Raw genomic sequence first — 22060 nt, 5'->3', positions numbered from 1 at the left:
AGCGGCGGCGGCGGCGGCGGCGGCGGCTGGGCGGCTACCGCAGCGGCCGCACCGGTCCCAGGTTAAAGAAGGCCACGGGCCGCGGGCTGGGCCCCGTCTTGCCCAGTCCTTGCAGGCTGATGATGGGCAGCCCCAGCTGGCCCTGGCGCTGGTTAACCTGCGACACCGGCAGGAAGCCGCGCACGCCCAGCCCCTCCAGCTGCTCGCGGCTGACCTGGCTGAGGTCAAACACGGGCACCACCAGCTCGGAGACGCCGCGCGCCGGCGCCGGCGGCGGCAGCGCGGAGCCATGCCGCGTCTGCATGTGCTGCTGCAGCAGCGCCAGGTTCTGCATGACGATGCCGCACACGCGGCAGCGCAGGTTCTGGCTGGGCCCGCCCAGGTGCGCCTTCTCGTGCTGCGCCAGCGCCGCGGCGCTCGGCAGCACGCGCTCGCAGTAGCGGCAGGCGAGCGGGCCGCGCGGCGCCGGCGTGTCCGACGTCAGGTCGACGGTCGGCGGCCGCGACGGTCGCGACGCGCTGGTCAGCTGCACGCCCGGCGGCCGCGGCACGGCGAAGCCGTCGCCGCCCGAGCTCGACGCCGGCGTCAGCGAGATGCCGGCCGGCAGGTTGGGCAGGGAGAGCGGCGGCTGCGGCGCGGCGCTGGGCGCCGCCGCCGCCGCCGCCGGCGTGATCGAGATGCCGCGGTTGGCTAGGATGGAGGCGACGTCGGCGCCGGGTGCCGAGGCGGCGCCGCCCGCCCGCCTGCGCGCCCTGCACGCTCAGCGTGATGGAGTCGCTGAGACGGATGGTCGAGCCGCCGGCGCCGGACGCGTACGCGCTGCCCTCCACGTTCTGGATCACGGGCACGCCCTGCTGGCGCCGCTGCACGGCGATCACCTGGCAGTCAGACTTGTCCGGCTGGATGGGAATGCCGGGTCGCGGCCGCTTGCTCGGGTCGTGGCCGACCAGACCCGGCATCGGCCGCTTCTGCGGGCTGATCACGGACACGCGGCCGCCGGCCGGCAGGGGCTGGCCCGGCCGCGGCATGGCGCCGGCGCCCATGCCCATGCCGCGGCCGCGCAGCCCGTTGGCCATCTGCAGCTGCGCCAAGCGGCCGGGGTCGAGCGGGGGTCGGCCGCGCCGGATGTGCGGAAACCGCTGGCTGCCGGCCAGCCCGGCCATCACCGGGCCCGGCTGGCCGCCCATGGGCCGCAGGCTGGTCATGTGGCCGGACATGTCACTGTTGGGCGGACGGCCGATCGCGCCCGTCTGCATCTTGCCGTGGAACGTGACGCTGTGCGCCTTCAAGTCGCTGACGGAGTTCGCCTTGAAGGGGCACATGCTGCACTGCAGCGAGCTCTGGTGCGTCAGCAGATGCTCCTGCAGCGAGCGCACGTCCGGCAGCGGCACGTTGCACACGAAGCACGAGACGGTGCCGCTCTGCGGCGGCGCGCCCGGCCGCACGCCCTGCGTTAGCGGCGGCAGGCCGGCCGCCGCCGGCTGCAGCGCCGGCGGCGGCCGCGCGCCGTCCGGCCGCGGCTGCAGCGTCGGCGGCGGCTGCGGCTGCGGCGTCGGCGGCGCCTCGTGTCGAAAGCTGCGCTCGTCTGGGATGTTGGCCGCGATGGCAGCCATTCGGATGAGCGGCTGGCCGGCGGCCGCGTCGCCGCCGGCGTCGGCCGCCGCGTCCGGCGCCGGCTCGGCTCCGTCACCCTCGCCGTCTCCGGCGGCCGGCACCAGGTCCTGCAGGCTGGGCGCCACCAGGTCGGCGTCGCCGGCTGGGGTGCCCGGGTCGGAGGCCACCGAGCGCGGCGGCGCCGGGCTGCCCGCCGACGCGTCCACGTCGCTGGGCGGCGCCGGCGGCGCCGACGCCGTCAGCCGCTGCTGGCCGGCGGCCGGCGAGCCCACCGGCAGCAGGCGCGGCAGCGGCGGCGTGGCCGAGCTGCGCGCGCCGGCGCGGTTCAGCGAGTCGAGCAGGCGCAGCAACGTCGTCCTGCTCCTCGCCCTCCGCCAGCACGTCGGCCGTCACGCCGTGGTCCTCCCCGTCGCCGCCTCCGTCGCCTCCGTCGCCTCCGTCGCCGTCGCCGCCGTCGCCGACGTCGTGTCGCGCCGTCTCCTCGGTCGGCTCGGCGTCGCTCGGTAGACCGCTGTCGGCCGGCTCATCGCCGTCCGACAGCTGCAGCTGCGCGTACTCTTCCGAATCGAACGCCTCGTCCGGCTCGTCCGCACCTTCGTCCGCGTACGGGTCGTCTAGCTCGGTCGCCCCACCGTCCTCGGCCGGCGGCGGCTCGTCCCGATCCTGCGAGCCGTCGCCGTGCCAGGCCGCCACCTCGCCGTCGTCCGCCTGCCCGGCGTCGCCGGCCGGCTCGGCCGGCTCGGCCGGCTCGGCGGGCTCGGCGGGCTCGGCGGGCTCGGCGGGCGCACCGCCGTCCGCCGCCGCCGAGTCGTCCGCATCCTGCCACTGCGAGCTCTCGGACGACGGGCGCTCGGCCACGCCCTCGTCCAGCGGCCCGGCCGACCAGCGCGAGTCCTCGTCGGCCGCCGACAGCTGGTCCTCGTTGATGGTCAGGCCGTTGGACTCGTCGCCGCTGTCGGTCAGCAGCCGGCGGGGGTCGACGGCCGGCGACGGTGGCGCCTCTGGCGGCCAGTCGGGCAGCTGGCCGGCCGGCTCGGTGTGCGTTGACGGTACGCTGGGCGGCGCCGCGGTCTCCGAGGAGTCCATGCCCGAGTCGGAGCCGGTCGAGGAGCAGCCGTCCGACGGGATCACCTGGCGGCGCCGGGGATGGCGTCAGCTTAGCGGCTTACGAGAGCGACATGGCACGCTGCGCTCCGTGCTGGAGTGCGGACAGCCCTGAAAACGACGATCCATTCCCTCCGCAGATAGCTCTCCAACCTGGCCTGTGCTTGCAGAGCACCACAGTAGCCAAAACACACGGCGTTCAGACAGAATCTCCCTCACTCACTGCCTAACACAGCCATCCGGAGCGTTTTCCGTCCTCCAATCCATCCCGCCGCGGCCCGCGACTGGCCGCGACCGGGTCCCGGCGGCGGGCCCCGGTCGGGACTTTCCCGTCCGAACGACCCGAGCCCGGTCGATGGCTCGCCAGCCCAATCCCAATAAAGTAAAGTTCTGGGGAGGCGCTGCAGCCGGCCGGGCGCGGGCTGCTGCGCCCTGGCCGCAGCACGGCCGCGCAGACTGGCTGCCCCAGCAGGCGGCGGCTGCACGGCGGGGGCGGTGTAACGTGCGGCGAGCACGCAGAAGTCAGGCTCGCGTTCAGTGTGTGTCGTCAGCGATGCCTATCGTCTATGCCAGATTCGATCGTCTGATATATTTTATGCTCGGATGTTGATAATGAACGTGACAAGCGCACAATGATGTTACACAACCCGATGCGCCGCATGCGGCCACACACACATGCCACACCTGCGTCAATGTGGCAGTCGAAGCCACATCGCTTCGGATGAAGTCGACCCGATTTATCAGCGCTCAGCGTACCATACACCCTTCCCTTGCCCACATGGCCCCAGTGCAGCAGCTGCAGCGTTGGGAGGGTATGAGAGCTGCTGTTGACAGGGCCCGTCCGTGGCTGGCGGTGCCTCCGTCTGGTCGCACGCCCGGTCCGGTCCGGTGTCGGACGGCGCCACCTCTGACCTTCCGCTGGCCCCTGACCCCCGGCACACCTCCTGACCTCGGCACCACCGGTGTGGGGTGCAGCCTCGTCCCCGTGCCGCTCACGGCCTTGGACCCGGGGAGGACGGCGGGTGGGGAGAGTTCAGCGGCCTGGCAGGCCCACTGACCACATGGACTCGCTCCAACACGAAGGGGATGCTCTTTGGGAGCTTGAGCTTGGGGAGGAGCTCGGAAGGGCTTCTCAATGTTTCATAGACCGATCATGCATCCGTGGCCACCATAGCGGGCATCGCCTTCGTCCACTCCGAGATACCAGACAACAAAAACGTAAAAGGGACTTTCGTGGGAATCATATCACGGGGACACATACAGCACAGTAACACACGTCTGTTGTCAAAAAATAAAATAACACCGGCTAGCGTGAATGACACCAACTGACTTGCTAAAGATAATGACACACACAGTTGGTGCGCATTGCATGATACCGTTGCCAGCTGGAGGTCGGTCACCACGCCAAAGCCTTTGATGCTGGGTGCCAGAAGAAAGGTCAATCAGCAGCCCGCCGGCCCGTCAGCCCATACAGCAGGGCACTGTGACCTGGTACGGACACACTCCCCACAGGTCTGGTGCAGCCCTGATTGCTATCACGCTTTCAAGGCCGTCTCAATCCCATGGCAACTTCTGACGATAATCCCCGGACCCCACCGTGCGCCACCCTCGATCCCGGTCTGTTCCCAATCCCGTCCCTCCACGACCCCACTCCGCCACAACCCAATCCGTCCGATCGCACCGTTTCATGCACCCAGCTAATGCATCCCGTCAGGGCACGAACAACAGCCAGGCCTCAGCGGGGCTTAGCAGATCAGCTTGGCCGTTCTGGCCGGGTTGTCCACAGCCGGCTCCCTCCCCCTCCCCGCCAGCGGCCTCACCCTAAGCAGCGCAGGCGGGCCGTGCCTGGCCGGTGTCCCCAGCGGCTCCCCTCCCCCCCCCCCCCCTCCCCCGTCAGCGGCCTCACCTCAGCAAGCGGCAGTCGGGACCGTTCCTCGCCGCTGTCCCAGTCCCCCCCCCCCCTCATAAGCGGCCTCACCTCAGAAACGGCAGCTTGGTCATTCCTAGCCGGTGTACCAGCCCCCTCCCCTCCCCTCCCCTCCCCCCCCCCCCGCCAGCGGCCTCACCTCGAAACTGGTGCGGCAGGCCGTTCTGCTTCCTGGCTGCTGCGGCGCAGGGTGAGTTTGAGGGCGGCGCCAGCCGCCGCACCGATTGGAGGACGCTCCAGAATGACCTGCGGCTCCGGCCGCCGCGCCAGATGGTGGTACAGGTGGTGGTCGTGGAAGTAGCTGAAGCTGGGGAAGCTGTCGATGCCGCACGCGGTGCAGCGCAGCCGGCGGTCAAACTGTGGGCAGAGGGAACGGAGCGTTGCCGGACGGAGAGAGCGGTGCAGTGCGGCGAGGCAGAGAGAGGACAGAGCACGAGCAGGCAGGCGGGGCCCTGAAGACGGACTGTGGACGTGAGGAAGATTTAGGTCCTCGACAACCCAGGGGCGCCGACAGCAGGGATAATGCGACAGCTACCTACATCCCTTTCCTGGAACGTGGTCCACGGCGCATTGCAAACGTCAGATATGATAATTCGTCCCGCCTCGTCTTGGTGATCGCCCATTATTGATGATAGCACGAACAAACTACCTGATGTTCACACCGACGCAATTCAATGCAACACCAGACTCATTCGGGAGATACTAACAGTGAGGTTTATAAATGACAGTAGCACATAATACACGCCAGACACGTCTGATCTGTTGGCCCATCGCCAACGACCCCATCGGACCCATGTTCGCAAATGTCATCTACGGAAGCCGACCAGGAGTGTGGTCAACAGGAGGGTCAAAGGGGTCGTGCCCTCCCCCCCCCCCTCGAGTCAAACGACAAGTATTAGATACTGGGTGATCGTGCAGAAATTCCGTCCAGAAAATGTTATATTTGCCTTCTCCTGAGAATGACTTCAGCTCCGTGCCGCAACGAAATAACCAGTTGTAAAAGTTGCAAACTCATTGTGAGCCTTACCGCAGTATTATTTTTAGACAGGATAAGTGGCATCAATGGCTTGCTTGAGAGCTGATAGCATCAGAATCCTCACTAAGCACATATGTTTTGTGCAAACTGCCCGTCATTCCCCAACTCGTGCAAGCTATCGAATATTGTCGTCGCCGTCTGCCGACCGAGCCACATTGAGGAATGTATCATGTGATGCTGCACACATGCCTATCTGGTAAGCGTTCCAATTTCATATAGAACCATGAAATACGGCACAACGCAATCGTAGAAAGGCGACAACCGCATCACGTGATGACGATTTGCGTCGAGGCTCCATCCGTCTCCTCACTTCATTCGAAACGAATCCAGCTTGCTAACTGCTATAGTACTGGGCCATACCCCAGTCAAGTACTTCGTGCTGCTTGCCACCACTTAGGGTCAGCATTTGCAAACTGTCATCGCATGAACAATGGACTATGGTTCTCACATGTAACCAACGAAACATTGTATTACTTCCACGCTTTGAAGTGGACCAAAGATTGACATCTTTATCCAAATACTTCGGAGGAGAAAAGAATCGATCCTAAATCTTACCGGAGCAAGCCTTGCATGCCACACAATCTGACCAAAGCTCCAAAGCATCAGCTCGCAACAACAGTCTAAAATAAAACCTCTCCTGCAAAATGGTGAATGACTAAACAAAATTATCCAAAAGCTATCTTCTTAGCAACTTTACTTGTATGGCAGTACACGCCCCTCACATTTCGATACATCATATACCGCAAGGCAACTCTAAACTAGGTAACGCGCTCCGGGCAATTTTACACAGGGCAAGGTGTACCAAATGCGGCAGCTAGGTAAAATACAATCTTAAGAACAAAATGGTGTTCTTTAACATTGCACCACATCTAAGGTACTTTCAAAACAAACTAATTACATGAAATTTGCGGGTAATATCGGCTTTTTAAGACCCAAAAAAGTTGATGGCAACAGTTGGCTATGGGCATAGAAATTATGTCTATGGCGGCAATGGCCAAGAAATGGGAGCTTTAGGGCATATAATCTGGCGCATGGTAGACAAAACGTTACATGCCGTTTCCACGGCAACAGCGTTGCGTGCTTTCAAGGCAAGGCTATCTAACGAGGTAGAACCGTCCGGTCCGAAAAAGTGGCAACATCGAGCTTGCGTGAGAATAGAGGTAGTTTGGAAGCAAAGCCTGCATGACGTCAAGTATACCAAATTTGATGACGTCAGTAGTACGGAGGCCTCTCAGGTAGCCAGCTGACTGCTACGCAACCCATTAGTTCGAATGGCGACTATGTTTTGGTGGCGTGCGGCTGGTGGTTCCCCGTTGGACTGAGAAGAAATTATCCGTCATTTCGCTATTCACACACATTTCTGGAAAGAATAGTGAGTCCTGGAACAGTTTAGCCTTTTCAGAACGTACGATTTTTTCATGTATGATGATATAACACGGAGTTATATGTCATGCGGCGTTTGTGGTGTGTTGCATTCCATGACCAGGCTTGTCCAAGACTGGCTTGTCGTTAGATAGCATGCTTGTCTGTGCCGTTTGTGCCTGGTGGCAGAGTTGGACAGCTCAACTTGCATAATTTGCTCTGTCTATAGGTGTGATTATATGGGCATTTGCAATACTGATTTGTAATAGCTCCCACTCCCCTTATCACAGCGATGTGAGTACAGTTAGGTAAGTGCAGTAAAACCCTATGATATTGGCCTCATGATACTACAGTCAAGTGTGTTTTACTTCAGGGCTTGTACACATATGCATAATAAAATATTCACAGACCGAGCATTTTAAATGCTACCAATCGTTGAAGACAAACCACACAAGAGATCTCTCGTACGAGGCGTAGTCATGGCAACTGATCGCAACCCACTGATGTGAAGCGCCAAGCAACTGCGATACGCGATGCGCTACAAACGCCGCATGACGTTTAAACCCTAGTTACATGGTCAATACGGGACCTGATTATCAAATAGAATATTGGCAGTTTGCATCATGGCGGAATGTATTTGCAATCGCAAGTCACAATCTGAATATGAATGGATTGGGGTATATATCTAATCATCTATCTTGAATATCTGCATCATGTATGGCTAACAGCGTAATGGTGTGCATAATGTGCGGCAGCCTGTTAAGTCAATAATGTAGGCAGTTCAGAGTCTGATAGTGTGAGCAATGGTTGGTGGTATGCTATGTTGCCTAACGTTCTTCCACCAAAAACTACTTCCCCTTTTATTCATGTGTATCTCCAGTTGTAAGGTGTTTTACAGGACTGAGTGCTTGGCTGGCCAGCTGTGGGCGCAAGGATTTACTGAATCAGTCAGAACTCAACATCAAAGCCGCCCCACCAACCCAGTCCAGTTCGGTCTACCGTTCTGCTGCAACAGCCGGCAGTGGCTTTGATGAGACGATCCCTGGAATTACCACAAGCGAGGGATTCGTCCATGTTCGTTTTGCATGGTCCAGAGTGCCGTGGAACGTTCCAGATATTTCTCAGGGTGGTGCTCAAATCATCGTTTAGGGAGCACTGCTTCTTTACTTGTTTATTTCTTGTGACGAAAATTCCTGATCTGCCAATCAAGTCTTGCGGACTAAGTGCCTATCCACGCAAATGCATCAAAATGTGTGTTTTAGTATTCACTCGGCAAGCCAAGTGAAATCGGCTCCGGATTACAGTTCACTGTGGTGCGTTTACTGTGGTGTGTTTATGAGGGGCACAAAATGACTCCGCACTCGGCGGGGGAGGAACATTTGGACAGCCCAATGACATGAACGATCGCGAATATGGATTCACCCAACCCACTACGAAATTCCGGTATCCCTCAGACTTACGCCAATTCAGTCAGATGAAAAACCACAAAAAGATAAAGCGAATAGGCTGCGGCATGCGACATGTGATGTGGCTAGAACGGAGTTAGAACAGCTGAGCGTAAGTAGGGAGTGAGGGAGGGGGGGGGGGGGGGGCGGTATCTGATCATTTGAGGAGAGTGAGCGCTGAGGAGCTTAGTAGTTTTGAGTACGGAGAGATACTGAAAGCAGATGGAGTGTGGAGAGATACTGGAAGTAGATGGAGTGTGGAGAGATGCCCTTAGTACTCGGAGTACGAATAAAACCATTAAACACGTTACGGATTGTCAAAAATAAATTTTCGTCACCTAAGCGCAGCAGCCTTCCTAGTGTTCCTGGACTTAACAGCATATGCTAGAATAATTCATGTTCGTGGCTCCGGGCAATCATGGCTGCCTTCGTACGCCTTCACAAAAACAAAACTGCGATAGATGCGTCGAGCCCACTACCCCTGAATAAGATCCTAGAAAACGCATCCAGGACACAAAAGTTATCATGTTTCGAGACCACTTCCATGAAACTTCAGGTTATAAAGAACAGACAGAGCTGTGAACAGCACTCCCTAACTTGTATAGCAGCCACGCCAATGTGCCGGCTGCAAGTCAGTCATAAAGCGCATGCTCGGAGAACGCTAACCAATTCACAGCAATGCATGACGACTGCTGCTGTAAATATGAAGAGATTAACGTAGCACGCATCGAAGCCCCAGGGCATGGATATTTCAACGGATTGTCATTAAATGAATTATGTGTTTTATGGACATTTTCATTGCAGGGTCTCATACCATTTGTTACCGAAGCAAGTCGGTCATATAGTCCTCACATCATATTGTTAGACGTGGGCTTGGATAACGACAACGTGATCTGAACATGAAGCGCCCTCTGGTAATGTGGAACAAAGAGTGCGGTGGAACTTTAGCCACGTCGCTACCCCTGATATCAGACAGGCTTTGATCTCAATTTTTTGTGTTGTGAGTTCAGAGTTCTCAAGAAGATAGCTATCGGCCCCCGATTTCAGTTTACCAGGGAGCACTGGTTAAGCGACATTATCAAGCAAAGATGGTTATTATGTCAGTGCTCGACGTTTCGAGCTGCACCAATGATCACCACGTTGTACCATGACCACTGGTCATAAATATTCATCACAGCACCAAGGCCAAGACACCAACGAGACCAGACGGAACCAAGGCAATCGCACCACAGTTCCACAACATTGGCGCTATGGGCCTACCTACAACTAAGGGGCGCTTGGCTCGCGGGCGGGGCGACCGCGTACAAACCTTGGCCGGGGCGGGTTTCCTGCGTCTCTTGAGAGTCACGTGGTGCTGTTTGATGTGGTCGGAGAGCTGGGCCGAGGTGGCGCAGCGCACTGGGCAGCGGCGGCAGGCGACGGGGTGCGTCACCAAGTGACAGGTCATGTGCCGCACCAGGTCCTCGTGCAAGGCGAACCGCTCCTGGCACACGTTACACTCGCTGAAGAACGCGACCAGCACGGGCTCGCTCGGTCTCGGAGATGCTGCAAAGAGATGAGAGACTGGAGGTGACAGGTGACGAGGTCCTGCGTGGGTCCGCCTGTCGTCGAGACTGTCGCACGTCCGAAAGGCGAGACATGTGGTGCGGGGGTGAAGTCTCTCACTCGGCCGGGCTCGTCGCGTCCGTGGCGCACGCGTCATGGCGAGATGCGCCTACGAACGCCATGAGAGGCTACACTCTACCTCTAGGGCCGTCCCAGCGCATCAGAAAGGTAGATCGCAAGTCCCCTGTCCGATGGTGATCACCCCGCGATAACGTAAATCTTGGGACTGACGTCCATGGGTGACGTGGAGGCAGCTTTGACGTTAGCATTGAACAATGACGTTGAGAAACGCAGGGCACAAAATTGATCAAGCGCTGAAGGATTAAGTCAGGCACAAAACTGGAGTAATCACAGTAACCCATGCGCCACAACTACACACTCCACACAACAAAGACATCGCATCGCGCGAATTGCGTAAAATGTCACAAGCCTCCGACACTTAGATCAAAGCGGTTCAAACAGCACAACAAAATGGCTCTACATAGAAATGTTCAAAGAATCTAACGGCTGAAAACCACCCAACAAACATAAATGTTCAAAACCATTCAACAAATTACCACGTCCGAAACCGTTACACAAATAAAACTGTCCTCTCAACGAATACGAATCGCTGACATCCAACGCAAAACAACACAATGAGCGTGTACACTGGGCCCAACTACACACAATAGAAGAAGGGGACCAAAAGTGAAATAAAAAAGAGCATTCCGCACATTTAAACAAAGACATAACGGAACATGTCCATGAGCAAGTCAACCCATTCGAAACGTATGAGCGCAAGGCAAGGAGTCATACGGCATTGCGCGCTCGAATGGCGAGATGACGTTTTAGGCATCGCTGACCACCATAAATTGGAGGCAAAAACCTCTGTTCAGCGGATGCAGACGCCACAAAGATTTCGCTTGGGGGGGGGGGGGAGGCATTAGATGTGCCGGAGGTGGCCACCCCAATACAATCCTTACAATAGAATCGTTGCTGCCGTCAAGCCTGGCAACCCCACCACACTGGTAACTGCCATGTTTGCAGCAATTTTCGCTAAAACACTCGGGAGTAGGGATCAGTGGCCGTTGCCTGAAAAACCGCAAAGAACCTGAGCTCCACTGGTGCGCCTTTTATTAAGTCCGTTAGCACGGGTGGCTGCACCCGTTCCATGTTTCCGCCGCTTCATCCGCCTAGAAACTAAACAAAGGATGACTGGCCCTCTCGCCAAGGGATGGAAGGCCACCGCGCCAGATATGGGATTCCCTTCCAAATTCAGACCGTGCTCAGCAAATCCCAGCCCCAGCGCAAAACATCCCAAGTCCTACCCTATGCCCATGTAATATGCAGATGGTTCGTGCGATACGCTGTTATGATGTCCCAAAATCCAAACAAAGGTCACAAACTTTCCGCTCGCCACGGAAAAATAATACCCGTACATAGGTGAGGGTAAAAAAGCACCATAACAAAGTGACCATAACACCGGTTGTGTGGGCCTGTCTGAACCGTGTCTGTAATATGCAATCGAGTAATACCACAACAGCTAAGTGAATTTGCGAGGAACATTATACACACATAAGATAATGATGTTGGCCTAATCCCGCGTGAAATAACCAGGAGAGGGGAGAGATAGACGCAGTAGTATTTCAGTTTCATGCTTTTATCCAGACGAATGTTGGTGTACTAATATTTTTTTAAAGTAATAACATCATACGTATTCGTTTTGATCAAAGCATGTAGCAGAAACATTAATGCATCTACATCTCCTTTCTCCCGGTTATTCGACGAGGAATTAGGGTAACAGCATTGCCCTGTGAATACTACGATAGAAATGTGCGTGCGCACACACACACACACACACACACACACGCGCACACACACACACACACACACACACACACACACACATACACACACACACACACACACACACACACACACACACACACACACACACACACACACACACACACACACACACACACACACATGTATACAAACATCCTAACATATGGTCTAAAAACTTGAAACAAAAACTGCTAACATTGTAGTGATCTTAACAAAACAAGAATGCAAAATTATACCCTACACGGATGTCATTTATCCCAAACAAGGACTTCACAACCATTCATGCCTGGCCCCCAGATGCCGTAACCCATGGCGAAGCATTCCCAGCTGGAGAATAACCAACAAAAACCCACGCCCATCTCGTGTTAACAGTCAACCTCCAGCGCAGGCACCGAGCAGCAGACAGGCAGCCAGATGCAGCAAGACAACAAAAGCAGGCGCACCTGCCACCTAAGAGCGGAACTCAACTCACGATATTAGGCGCCGCCAATCTGAAAGCAGCGAAACATTGCCATTTGTGATGGAACAACTGTAAGGCGCCGACATCCCTGCAGTCCGACGGGAACTGATCTCGCGCTGATCATAACGTGGTGCTGCGCCCACAGGTGGATATTGTGACGGCGCCGAGGCCAGTGACCTCGGTACCACGCGTGACGGCGTCGGCTTCCGTCGCTGTTCAACCTCAGTGACGGAGGTGCACGCCGCAGAATTCGGCGGCGACGGGAGCCAAGAAAATTAACGGAACAAAGACAAGAGCAAAGATGGCGCGGGATGAACCACCACAGAATAGCGCGGAGAAACGCCGGGGGGGGACATGTCTGACATTCATCCATATCCGGCATCCACCGACCTCTCACACATGTTCTGTCCAACTGACACAAGCCTGTGCTCAATGACAATTTAGCGGTCAACACTTAAACATTCGGGTGTTGAGCGCTACGGACAGTCGACGGAGCGTAAACAGTCACACTATTTTGATCTCAACAGATGCGCGTTCGTCCAGGAGGCCATGGGTGCAACCACGTCACTGACATTAAGGTGGACCTGAAAGACGTGCATTCTGCCAGCAAAAATTCCAGGGGATAGACTGCGTTTGATGAAAGTTATTGGATACATTCCCCGGACGCCTCTCCGCCCTTCGGTGTGCATCCTCATTCCAGTTGCTGCTGTGAATATCCGTTTTTTACTGGCGGCTACTTCGGTATCGCTCTCGAGCTCGCAGAAGTCTTCCAAGGACGCCATGTCGTTACGCTCACTCGCACCCCCCCCCCCCCCCCCTCTCGACAATACTTATGATCATGCACGATCAAATACGTAGTTCCATGAACCTATCCAGATAACGGGGTTGTCACATGTGTGGGGTCACGTGTCCTCTCCGCCAGTCCGCTCACCCCGGACTCCACGCTCGAGGGTCGTCACGCTCATCGCGTTTCTGGGTTTGATTTCAGTATTAAGGATACCCCGGAAAACACAGCGACAACCCAGTCCCTCCACAGACCTGAAGAACCCATGCATGTCGCAACGTGTCACTAAGCCAGACCGTAGCCATTTTCTCCTCTGGACTTGGGGCCAAACGTTAAATTTTGTTTCAGAACCAGATAACTTGGACGGAATTCCTGCGGAATGGCTCATGATCTAGTGTGACTGTAGTGACTCACAGTGGGGGCATGCCCCCCCCCCCCCGCCCACGGTTATGTTTCGACACTAAGCGTTGATATCTGCGTAGCTCGAAGCAGAAGACAACTGCGTATTTCGAAACATACAGAAACCCAACAGCAGAGTATCAGCTACAATCGCAATCTGGTTTCACAAGCATGATCAGAATGTCAACTCGGACGAAATACAACACCTCAGCTAACGCGTTCATTTCCCATGGCATGCCACATCACTATTACACATCATTCATTCCACCTGTGGTGCGTTGGACTATGGACTGCGAACTACGAACCGCCCCATCATTTATGAATGAGAAATGCACGTCCAATCCAGAGACTTCCTTATTTTAGCAAATGTCTCCTTTCATTAGCGGTAGTCATTACAACACTCGTCACAAGGCCCAATGTTCCGGTCATCTACCCAATGACTTGCGTTATAGTTGCGTTGTAAGGAACTTAACACTTGTCTCCCCAAACACAATACTGCCTCCGAAATGCAGTCAAGTTTGGGTCCCCAAAAGCTACGCGCTGCCCTCGTTCTGTCAAACCCTCCCGAGTAAGTGAGATATCGTCAATTTACCACTGGATTGGCGTCGCTCTCTCGCCCCCTGTCACGAGGCCTACCGCGGACGTCCTGAGCGGACCGAGCCTCAACCGGAAACGATCGAAGTTTGCGGCGCTTGTGGTAGGAGGCTGACATCGGTCATCTGCCCTTGACAGTGTCGAGCTGCGTAGTCTGTAGTTATTTCCCAGCACTTTCCATGAGTGTCGTCATGACGACATTCCGCCAGCGAGCCTCCACCCCTCACGCAAACTGGTAGAGAATGGTCGCATGAGTTGGTGCGGCAACGCTGCTAGAGAGAGCGAGCATCTTTCAACATTGAGCTGCCGAGAATGCGCATGCACTGGGAAGGTAAGAGAGGAAGGCTGGGTGTAACCATCGTCGTAACTGTAATACCGCATTATCCACCGCATAAATCAAATAATTTAAATGCCACATTATATGGCACTTGCTCGTCACTGAGTTATTCACCAAAAAAGGATCTGGTCGACACGTGGTGTAGTTAATGACGACCACCACAGCCGCGCAGTTACGTTGGTCGTCTGCGGTTAATTTCAGCGCCAGCTTAGACAACTTTAAAAAATCTAGAAGGCCGAAGAATTCAACCAACTGACCTTCAATCTGTTGACCTGTTAACCTCCCAGGTCCGTCCCTGAATATTATCTTTACCGAGGTACGAACTCATAAACAAGCAATACCGAACCACGTAAAACTCACGAACCCATAAATCTTAAAAATTCAATGTGTTTATACATCAGTGTGTTTATGTTGTGACCCAGCACATTCAGCATGTTCTGTCGATGGATTGGTGATCACAACACTAAGCCGCGAGGACTCGCAGAGGGCCGCAGCCCTGAATGTGATCGGCTCCGAAGAAACCACTGAACAAACCAAGCGCTATAACGAACCAGCGCTGAATGAGCGTATTTGATACGACAGCGCATTTCCTAGGTATTGCGTGATGGATCGAGGGTCGTTAGCAACAGGCCGCGATGACCCGCAGAAGGCTGCAGCCCTCAGTAGCATCCCCACCGTACTGGGTCACTGATCGGCCAGTGTCGTCCGCAGCGACATGACATGACATGACATCGTGTGCACGGATCCCAACGGCTAAGTGCCGAAAACTCGGTCTGTGTTGTTCGGTTTGCGTTGTGGTTCGGTTCGCTTGCGCAGATGGTTGGTCCAAACTGGTGTTCTGACGGTGCTCCGTTCGTTCTTTCGTTTGAACGCTTTTTGAGCGGACCTGACCAGGGGTGTAGTTTGCTGATCAGTTGCGGGGTCCAGTCCTCAACTTGGGCTCCTTCCCCTCGCCCAGCTTTGAGAAGAAAGCGGGTCCAATCCGGGGGGAAACACCCGTCTGTTGGCGAATTTCAGGGGTAGGTTTCGTCTTTTTAACTGCTCAGCTCGACTTATTTCGGGAAGTTTGCTTACGGAGCGTGGCAGATATTCCGGTTCTGCAAAGAATCTGTTCTGGCCAAAAAGACACGAAACACTAGACGCACTGCCACTCAACTAGTATTATTTGCTAACGTTTTAATCAGCTTACTTGGCCGTGACGCTATGGCCTTATGTGCAGCCATACTCCAAAGCATTGCCAGGAGTACCGCCATGCTACAAAGCATCGCTATCCTCCCAGCTGGCTACTGGTCGGGTGAGCCCAGGGGTGTAGTTTTCCATTCAGTTGGGGACAGACTTGTGCTCGACTCAAGCTGAGTCACGAATCGGCTGCTGAGTCAGTCGTTTTGGGGTCAGTCGTGAACCGAGTCGGCTCACTAGGAAAAATGCCGCTTTGAGTCATGAGCTGAATCATTTTCTTCGTAAATTTCGTGAGCTGAATCATGAGCGATCATTTCTTACCATGTTGTTTCAGTGAGACATATGGCCCAAATGAAAACGGTAACATGAGAAAACACAGCACGCCCCAGACAAATTAACAGACCATTTCAGAGAGTCAAATGAACCGCATGTGGCGGTAGTTAAAAGCTTCTGGCAAAACCAGCACAAAGCTTTTTATTACAATTTCGAAGCAGCAAACACAATATTGCTGGTGCTGAACTAAAGCTTGCCAAATCTTAGCCAAGATTTAGAGGATAGTACACGATACATGCATCCTACATTCCCACATCCTATGCTCAAATCAGCTTATGCTACGTCCTATGCTAATTATTAATCGCTATTGCAAGACCTGCAATCCGAAGTGAATCGTTGATAAGCCATCGTCAGTGGCGTGGCTAGGATAAGCTAGTGGCAACATGGTTGCGTGTGTGGTTACCCACATGTGAATGCACTTGGCTGGCACTTGGCAGGTGCGCAATGCCAACTGTCGGATTAAGTGCAGCCTAGTCCACATCGCATGCTTTATAACTAATGGGTCTGGGTCGTAGGTACCAGGTGGAAAGTGCCAGCCTGGAGCTGAGACTTGCAAGAGCTGGTTGCTAATAGGTTACGGGGAAGGTAGTGTTTGCTACACTACATTGACTAGGTTCAAATTGTTCTAGGATATTCGTACCAAATTTTCATGTCATTACACACACACACACACACACATATATATATATATATATATATATATATATATATGTAATGTATATATTATTTGCATGTGTATATATATATTTTATATGCATATATATGTATAGAGAGAGAGAGAGAAAGAGAGAAAGAGAAAGAGAACGAGAAAGAGAAGGAGACAGAGACAGAGACAGAGACAGAGACAGAGACAGAGGCAAGACAGAGACAGAGACAGAGACAGAGACAGAGACAGAGACAGAGACAGAGACAGAGACAGAGACAGAGACAGAGACAGAGACAGAGACAGAGACAGAGACAGAGACAGAGACAGAGACACAGAGACAGAGACAGAGACAGAGACAGAGACAGAGACAGAGACAGAGACAGAGACAGAGACAGAGACAGAGACAGAGACAGAGACAGAGACAGAGACAGAGACAGAGACAGAGACAGAGACAGAGACAGAGACAGAGACAGAGACAGAGAACAGAGACAGAGACAGAGACAGAGACAGAGACAGAGACAGAGACAGAGACAGAGACAGAGACAGAGACAGAGACAGAGACAGAGACAGAGACAGAGAGCAGAGAGAGAGAGAGAGAGAGAGAGAGAGAGAGAGAGAGAGAGAGAGAGAGAGAGAGAGAGAGAGAGAGAGAGAGAGAGAGAGAGAGAGAGAGAGAGAGAGAGAGAGAGAGAGAGAGAGAGAGAGAGAGAGAGAGAGAGAGAGTCATATAGTTTACAAGTCATAAGGCAAAAACCCAGAATCGAATGAGATCCTTGATTTTGCAAGCCGTGTGAGTCATGAGTTAAATAATTGCATGCAAGCAATGAGCATGAAATAATCTGAACAACAAAACAGAACAGTTATGAATCATGAGCTGAATGGGTCCCCAAAATCTGGGAGTCGCTCCTGAGCTGGCTCAAAAGATTTTATTCGAAATTAGTGCCGGTTGGAAAACCCATTTGTTGGTATGTTTTGTGGGTCATTTTTCGCCGTTTCTCCCCCACACTCATTTTGCAAAGCTACGCCCCTGCGGCGCTGCTCCCCCGCTGCTGCGTAATAAGCGAGCTCCTGACGAAAATGAGGAAATCAAATGAAGGAGGGAAGAGGGGAAAAAAGGAAGAAAAAGAAGAAAACGAATTCAAGTGAAGAGAAAAACTAAGGAAGGAGGATGTCAAAAACGGGGAAAAGAAAAAAATGACACATTTCAACGCATCTGAAAATACTTTTGCTTTTACTATGAAAGTATTTCTCCGCATGCCAAATCGATTTCCATGCACAACATACTTGGCAATATTATACTACCGTATGTATCACGAGACGCCGAAAACTTTCTGCGCAAGTACCAAACAACTTTTAAAAATTACAAATGCGTAGTTGCTCCAGTTGCTCCAAGTTTCTTGCGGAGGCATTACCCCCCGGAGTAAGTCACATCTGTCCCCCATGCGCTGTGCCTCTCTGTGAACGGCCGTGTTCGGGTTGTGCGCTTGTGAGCTTGCAAAAGTACAAGAATCGTGTTACAACTTTCACCACACCATCCAGCGGCCACAAAAACGAACGACGCACATGGCCTGATGACACATGCAGCGAAGGATCATGACACTAGCGCGGAAGCGTCGTGCCACGCAGCACTAGTTGGCTGGCATTCGGTGCATGAAATATTCTTGCGTCCGACTTATGCTTACACGTACGCTTAAATGCTAACAATCAACAAGGCATCAACCACGCAACGGTCCTGACGCAAAAGGATGCACCTAGACGGCGACAGTTGGCTTACCAGGTACAACAGGTGGCTCGGCCTTTACGACATCCACCTGGGAATTCATTCCCTGAAAATAGGACAAACTTGGTGAGCAGCTTATCTCGAGGCGAAATAAAAGCCTGCAAAGTGACTGGTAACGGTTAAATACTGCGGTGGAATGTGCTAACTCGCTTCAGCGCACTCAACGCTCCCTTGTACCGCAGACAGCCAGCTATAAATATACTCTCCATCAATCCCATGGCATTCCAATCAAAATGTGGAGGCAGCCTACTACGCTGATAAAGTTTCACCGGGGCTGTTAGCAAAGTGAGACCACGATGACGGTCGGTAACTGTCGACACTGTTGGCGAATGCAGAATGTGAGGCATATCGAAATGATGCGTCAATGCAATCTTGCAACAGGACCACATGACCCCTGCTTTTGGCTGGTTCATTATACACATCCAGGCCAATCGTAAATCTGACCCAAATTTGCATCGTACACAAACAATATTAATTATTGACAGTGTACCATCATATTACGATGATAAGGGGACCTTTCACTATATTTGTTTCGCGGGATCTTACTTCATTTTCGGTGACAAATTGCTTCGTATGGAAATTATTTGATTGTTACGCACAAGTTGTGCGCCGAGGGCGTGGAATCAGCGGTCATATAATCAACGGTAAGCTGGCGAATCCTCCCTGTGACGAAGGCCCGCTCTTGATGTGACGTCAGGGGCGAAGTTCCGCAAATAAGTTGGGGCTGCTAAACCGTGAGAAATTATGACACCCGCGTCCAAAATTTTCTGACACAACAGGTTTTTCCCCGGATTTGAAACCATTCTCGCTCAAAGTTGGGGGGGGGGGGGGCGTAGCCCAAGTGCGGGGGGAGGGGCTGAAGCCCCAAATGAATAGGAAACGTCACCTCTGTGCGTCGCACGAGGTCACGCGGAATTATCGTTCGGATCACCGTCCCCTCGTTGACGGTCGTATTATCCACAAGGCATTCACTGGTGCAGCTCAAAGCAAGCATTTCTTTCCGCCAACGATGTTGTCAGCCCCCATCCGCACCAAGCTTCGAATGGATCGCCCGCACTCCCAAAACATGCTCCATGTTTTCACCCATTATTTCCACACTAATCGGCCAATCCACGCGTAAAACAACACATGGGCATGCATGGACGTATCAACAGAAAGATGTACCGACCATGCACGCGATTTTCACATTTTACGGGCTGTCTCATTCTGGAGCTCATGGAAGGGCGACGGTTTCTTGAAATTCCCGTCGAAGTTCGTCAATGTTTCCAAAATAGCATTGCCGTTAGAGCCCGCCCCTCCAAATCGTCACGATGTATTCAGAGACTTCAGGCAGCCAAATTACTTCCAGCCTATTCCAGACGAAGTTTATCGCATGCATGCAAGATCACCGCATTGTAGGTGACACTCAAGGAGCGGAACTTATTTGCAGCTTTGGCCTAAACACGGAAGCTCAAAGAAGGTACAAAATTCTCACCACGTATGGATACCGCTACCACTGGACTTGACATTTATTTCGGACTTATAACCTTTCAGGAGACTTGGATTGAAAATAATCGATTTATTTAAAAGGTGGATCAGCCTGCGACTCGTACCCACCAGTTCAAAAACAGTGGCATTCAGAAACCAATCACCCGAAGCACTGCGCTTATGCATATCAGAATCTAGATAAGACTACTTATAGCCAGGATTCGTAGAATACCTAGGAGAATGGAGAGATAGATGGTTGATATTTTGGCTACACGCCTTCATCCAAATGGACATCGGGGCGAATGCCTATCGAAACTGATCGTCGCCTCGATAAAGACGTGCAGCCGAAACATCAATGCAGTTATCTCGCCATTCTCCCGGTTATTTTACAAGGAATAAAGCTATAAGTACTGTCATATCTATATGCATAATGTTCCTCACAAATGCACTTAACAACTTACAAATCGGAATTTGACTAAGCCACACTAACTTGGGACTCGACTCGAACCCAGCTTTTCACTCCGACCCATATCTGGCCGTCACATGTGGCGTGAATTTGTTCTAGGTGTACAGTATCTCACTAGATACGTGCTTAAAAGGAATGTATGCAAACCCTCGCGCAAATTTATATGGGCGGGCAGTGCATGCAATACATCATCACCTGATGGCATAATCGCATGCAGCACGTGGCATGAGGAAATGCAGATTTGATTTAGCCCCCGCAGGACCACGAAACACAGTATATCTCGGAACCGGTTATATCTTTGACCCCCCCCCCCCCATTAAAATTCCTTAAAAACCCTGGGCATGCAGCATCCCTCACTAGTGATGTAGTTCCCCATTCAGTTGGGGGGGGGGGCCTCCATCCCCTCCCCCGCCGCGCCAACTTGGGCTCTAGCCCCCCCCCCCCCCCCCCCCCCCCCACTTAGCGAAGGGCCAAATCGGTGACACGCGTTTGTTGAGGTATGTTGGGCGTAGATTGGGTCATTTTTTTCTCTTCAGCCCCCTCCCCGCACCATTACCACACCAATTTTGCGAACCTATGCCCCTGACCATTACGCACACCAGCTCCAGACATACATGGGCGAGGATCAAGATGGATGATAGCATGGATCTTGGACATGGATGGACCTTCGTATTTTTCCCCCATTCCACACCAACCGCGGTGCAAAGAGCGTTGGAGAGGGGGCCTGGCGGATATTTCCCCCCCCCCCCATCCTCCTCCACCCAAAATATACACTTCCCCTAGTATTTTTTTTTTTTTTTACAAAGTTTCAAAGTCCCAACACTCAACAAGGATCACCAACAAGGATCACGATTCACAACATCCCGCCACACTGTTCCCTCAAATCGCAAGCTGAGGTTGGTTTCAAACACATCCCAGCTCGCAAAAGTGAGCTAAACAGAGCGTGTGCCATGGCTCAGCGTCTGAGTTAGAGCGCCAGACGGCTGGGCCCGCGGGCCGCCGCTTGCGTCAGGCGCAACAATGGCGTCCCATTTCACGTCACCAGTCACACCGCATTCCGTCGGTTGGGTCCCTGGCACCATCACACACACATACACATACACACGCTTTCTCACCGAACGTTAGCAATGACTGTGTAAAAAAGAGCACAGAATTCACTACATTACCTCATCGGATCCCCAGTTTCTTCTTTACAACACCACCGAAAATAACACTCACACGATATAAGACACATCCCATCCGACGCCTGGCGCCAACCACAGTGCCTGGCTTTGCCACATGTGCCGCAACTGCGCATGCGCAAAACCATCTCAGGGCCACCGGGGCCCAGCCAGCCAGCAGTCACAGGCTCCCGGCGTTTCACCAGCTGTGGGGCGGGGCTTGGGTCCGTTGGCTCAGCTAGCGCCAGGAAATAGGATCAGGCGGCGGGCCTGCTGTGGCGCTGGCATCGGGCCAAGTCCGCAGTGATGGAGAAAGCAGGTCTCACAGGGCCGTTCCGCGCGCAGTACGGGCCGCGCGCTGTTATTGTACCAGGAAGGTTCAAACTGTCGCAGACAAATGTAGCAGAATGGCCCTTCATAAATCCTGGTTATTAACTTTTCCTTATCAGCACAGTGGAAACGTTCTATCAGGGCACATTTTCCGCAACCACTTTCCGCTGACTGACTACAAAGACTGGAGCAAACAATCCCTGTT

General features: G+C 53.8%; 1 protein-coding gene across 1 annotated transcript; it reads right to left on the bottom strand.

Moving 5' to 3' along the window:
* Window positions 1–34: 34 nt before the first annotated feature.
* On the bottom strand, window positions 35–21748 carry LOC119106056 (flt3-interacting zinc finger protein 1). Its single transcript, XM_037229653.1, has 10 exons — window positions 21532–21748; window positions 18427–18478; window positions 9798–10033; window positions 4785–5002; window positions 3497–3581; window positions 2668–2745; window positions 1167–1421; window positions 744–968; window positions 267–397; window positions 35–218 (listed from the first exon to the last, which is right to left on the bottom strand). Exons 2-10 carry the CDS (start codon window positions 18473–18475, stop codon window positions 35–37), a joined length of 1461 nt encoding a protein of 486 aa, XP_037085548.1. The 5' UTR covers window positions 18476–18478; window positions 21532–21748.
* Between the last annotated feature and the right edge of the window lie 312 nt (window positions 21749–22060).

Source organism: Pollicipes pollicipes, unplaced genomic scaffold, assembly GCF_011947565.3.
Source record: "Pollicipes pollicipes isolate AB1234 unplaced genomic scaffold, Ppol_2.1 Scaffold_6138;HRSCAF=7277_pilon_pilon_pilon, whole genome shotgun sequence".
In the NCBI taxonomy this organism is placed as follows: Eukaryota; Metazoa; Arthropoda; class Thecostraca; order Pollicipedomorpha; family Pollicipedidae; genus Pollicipes; species Pollicipes pollicipes.
Note: the sequence above shows the minus strand (reverse complement) of the source record. Positions and strands in the feature narration are given on the sequence as shown.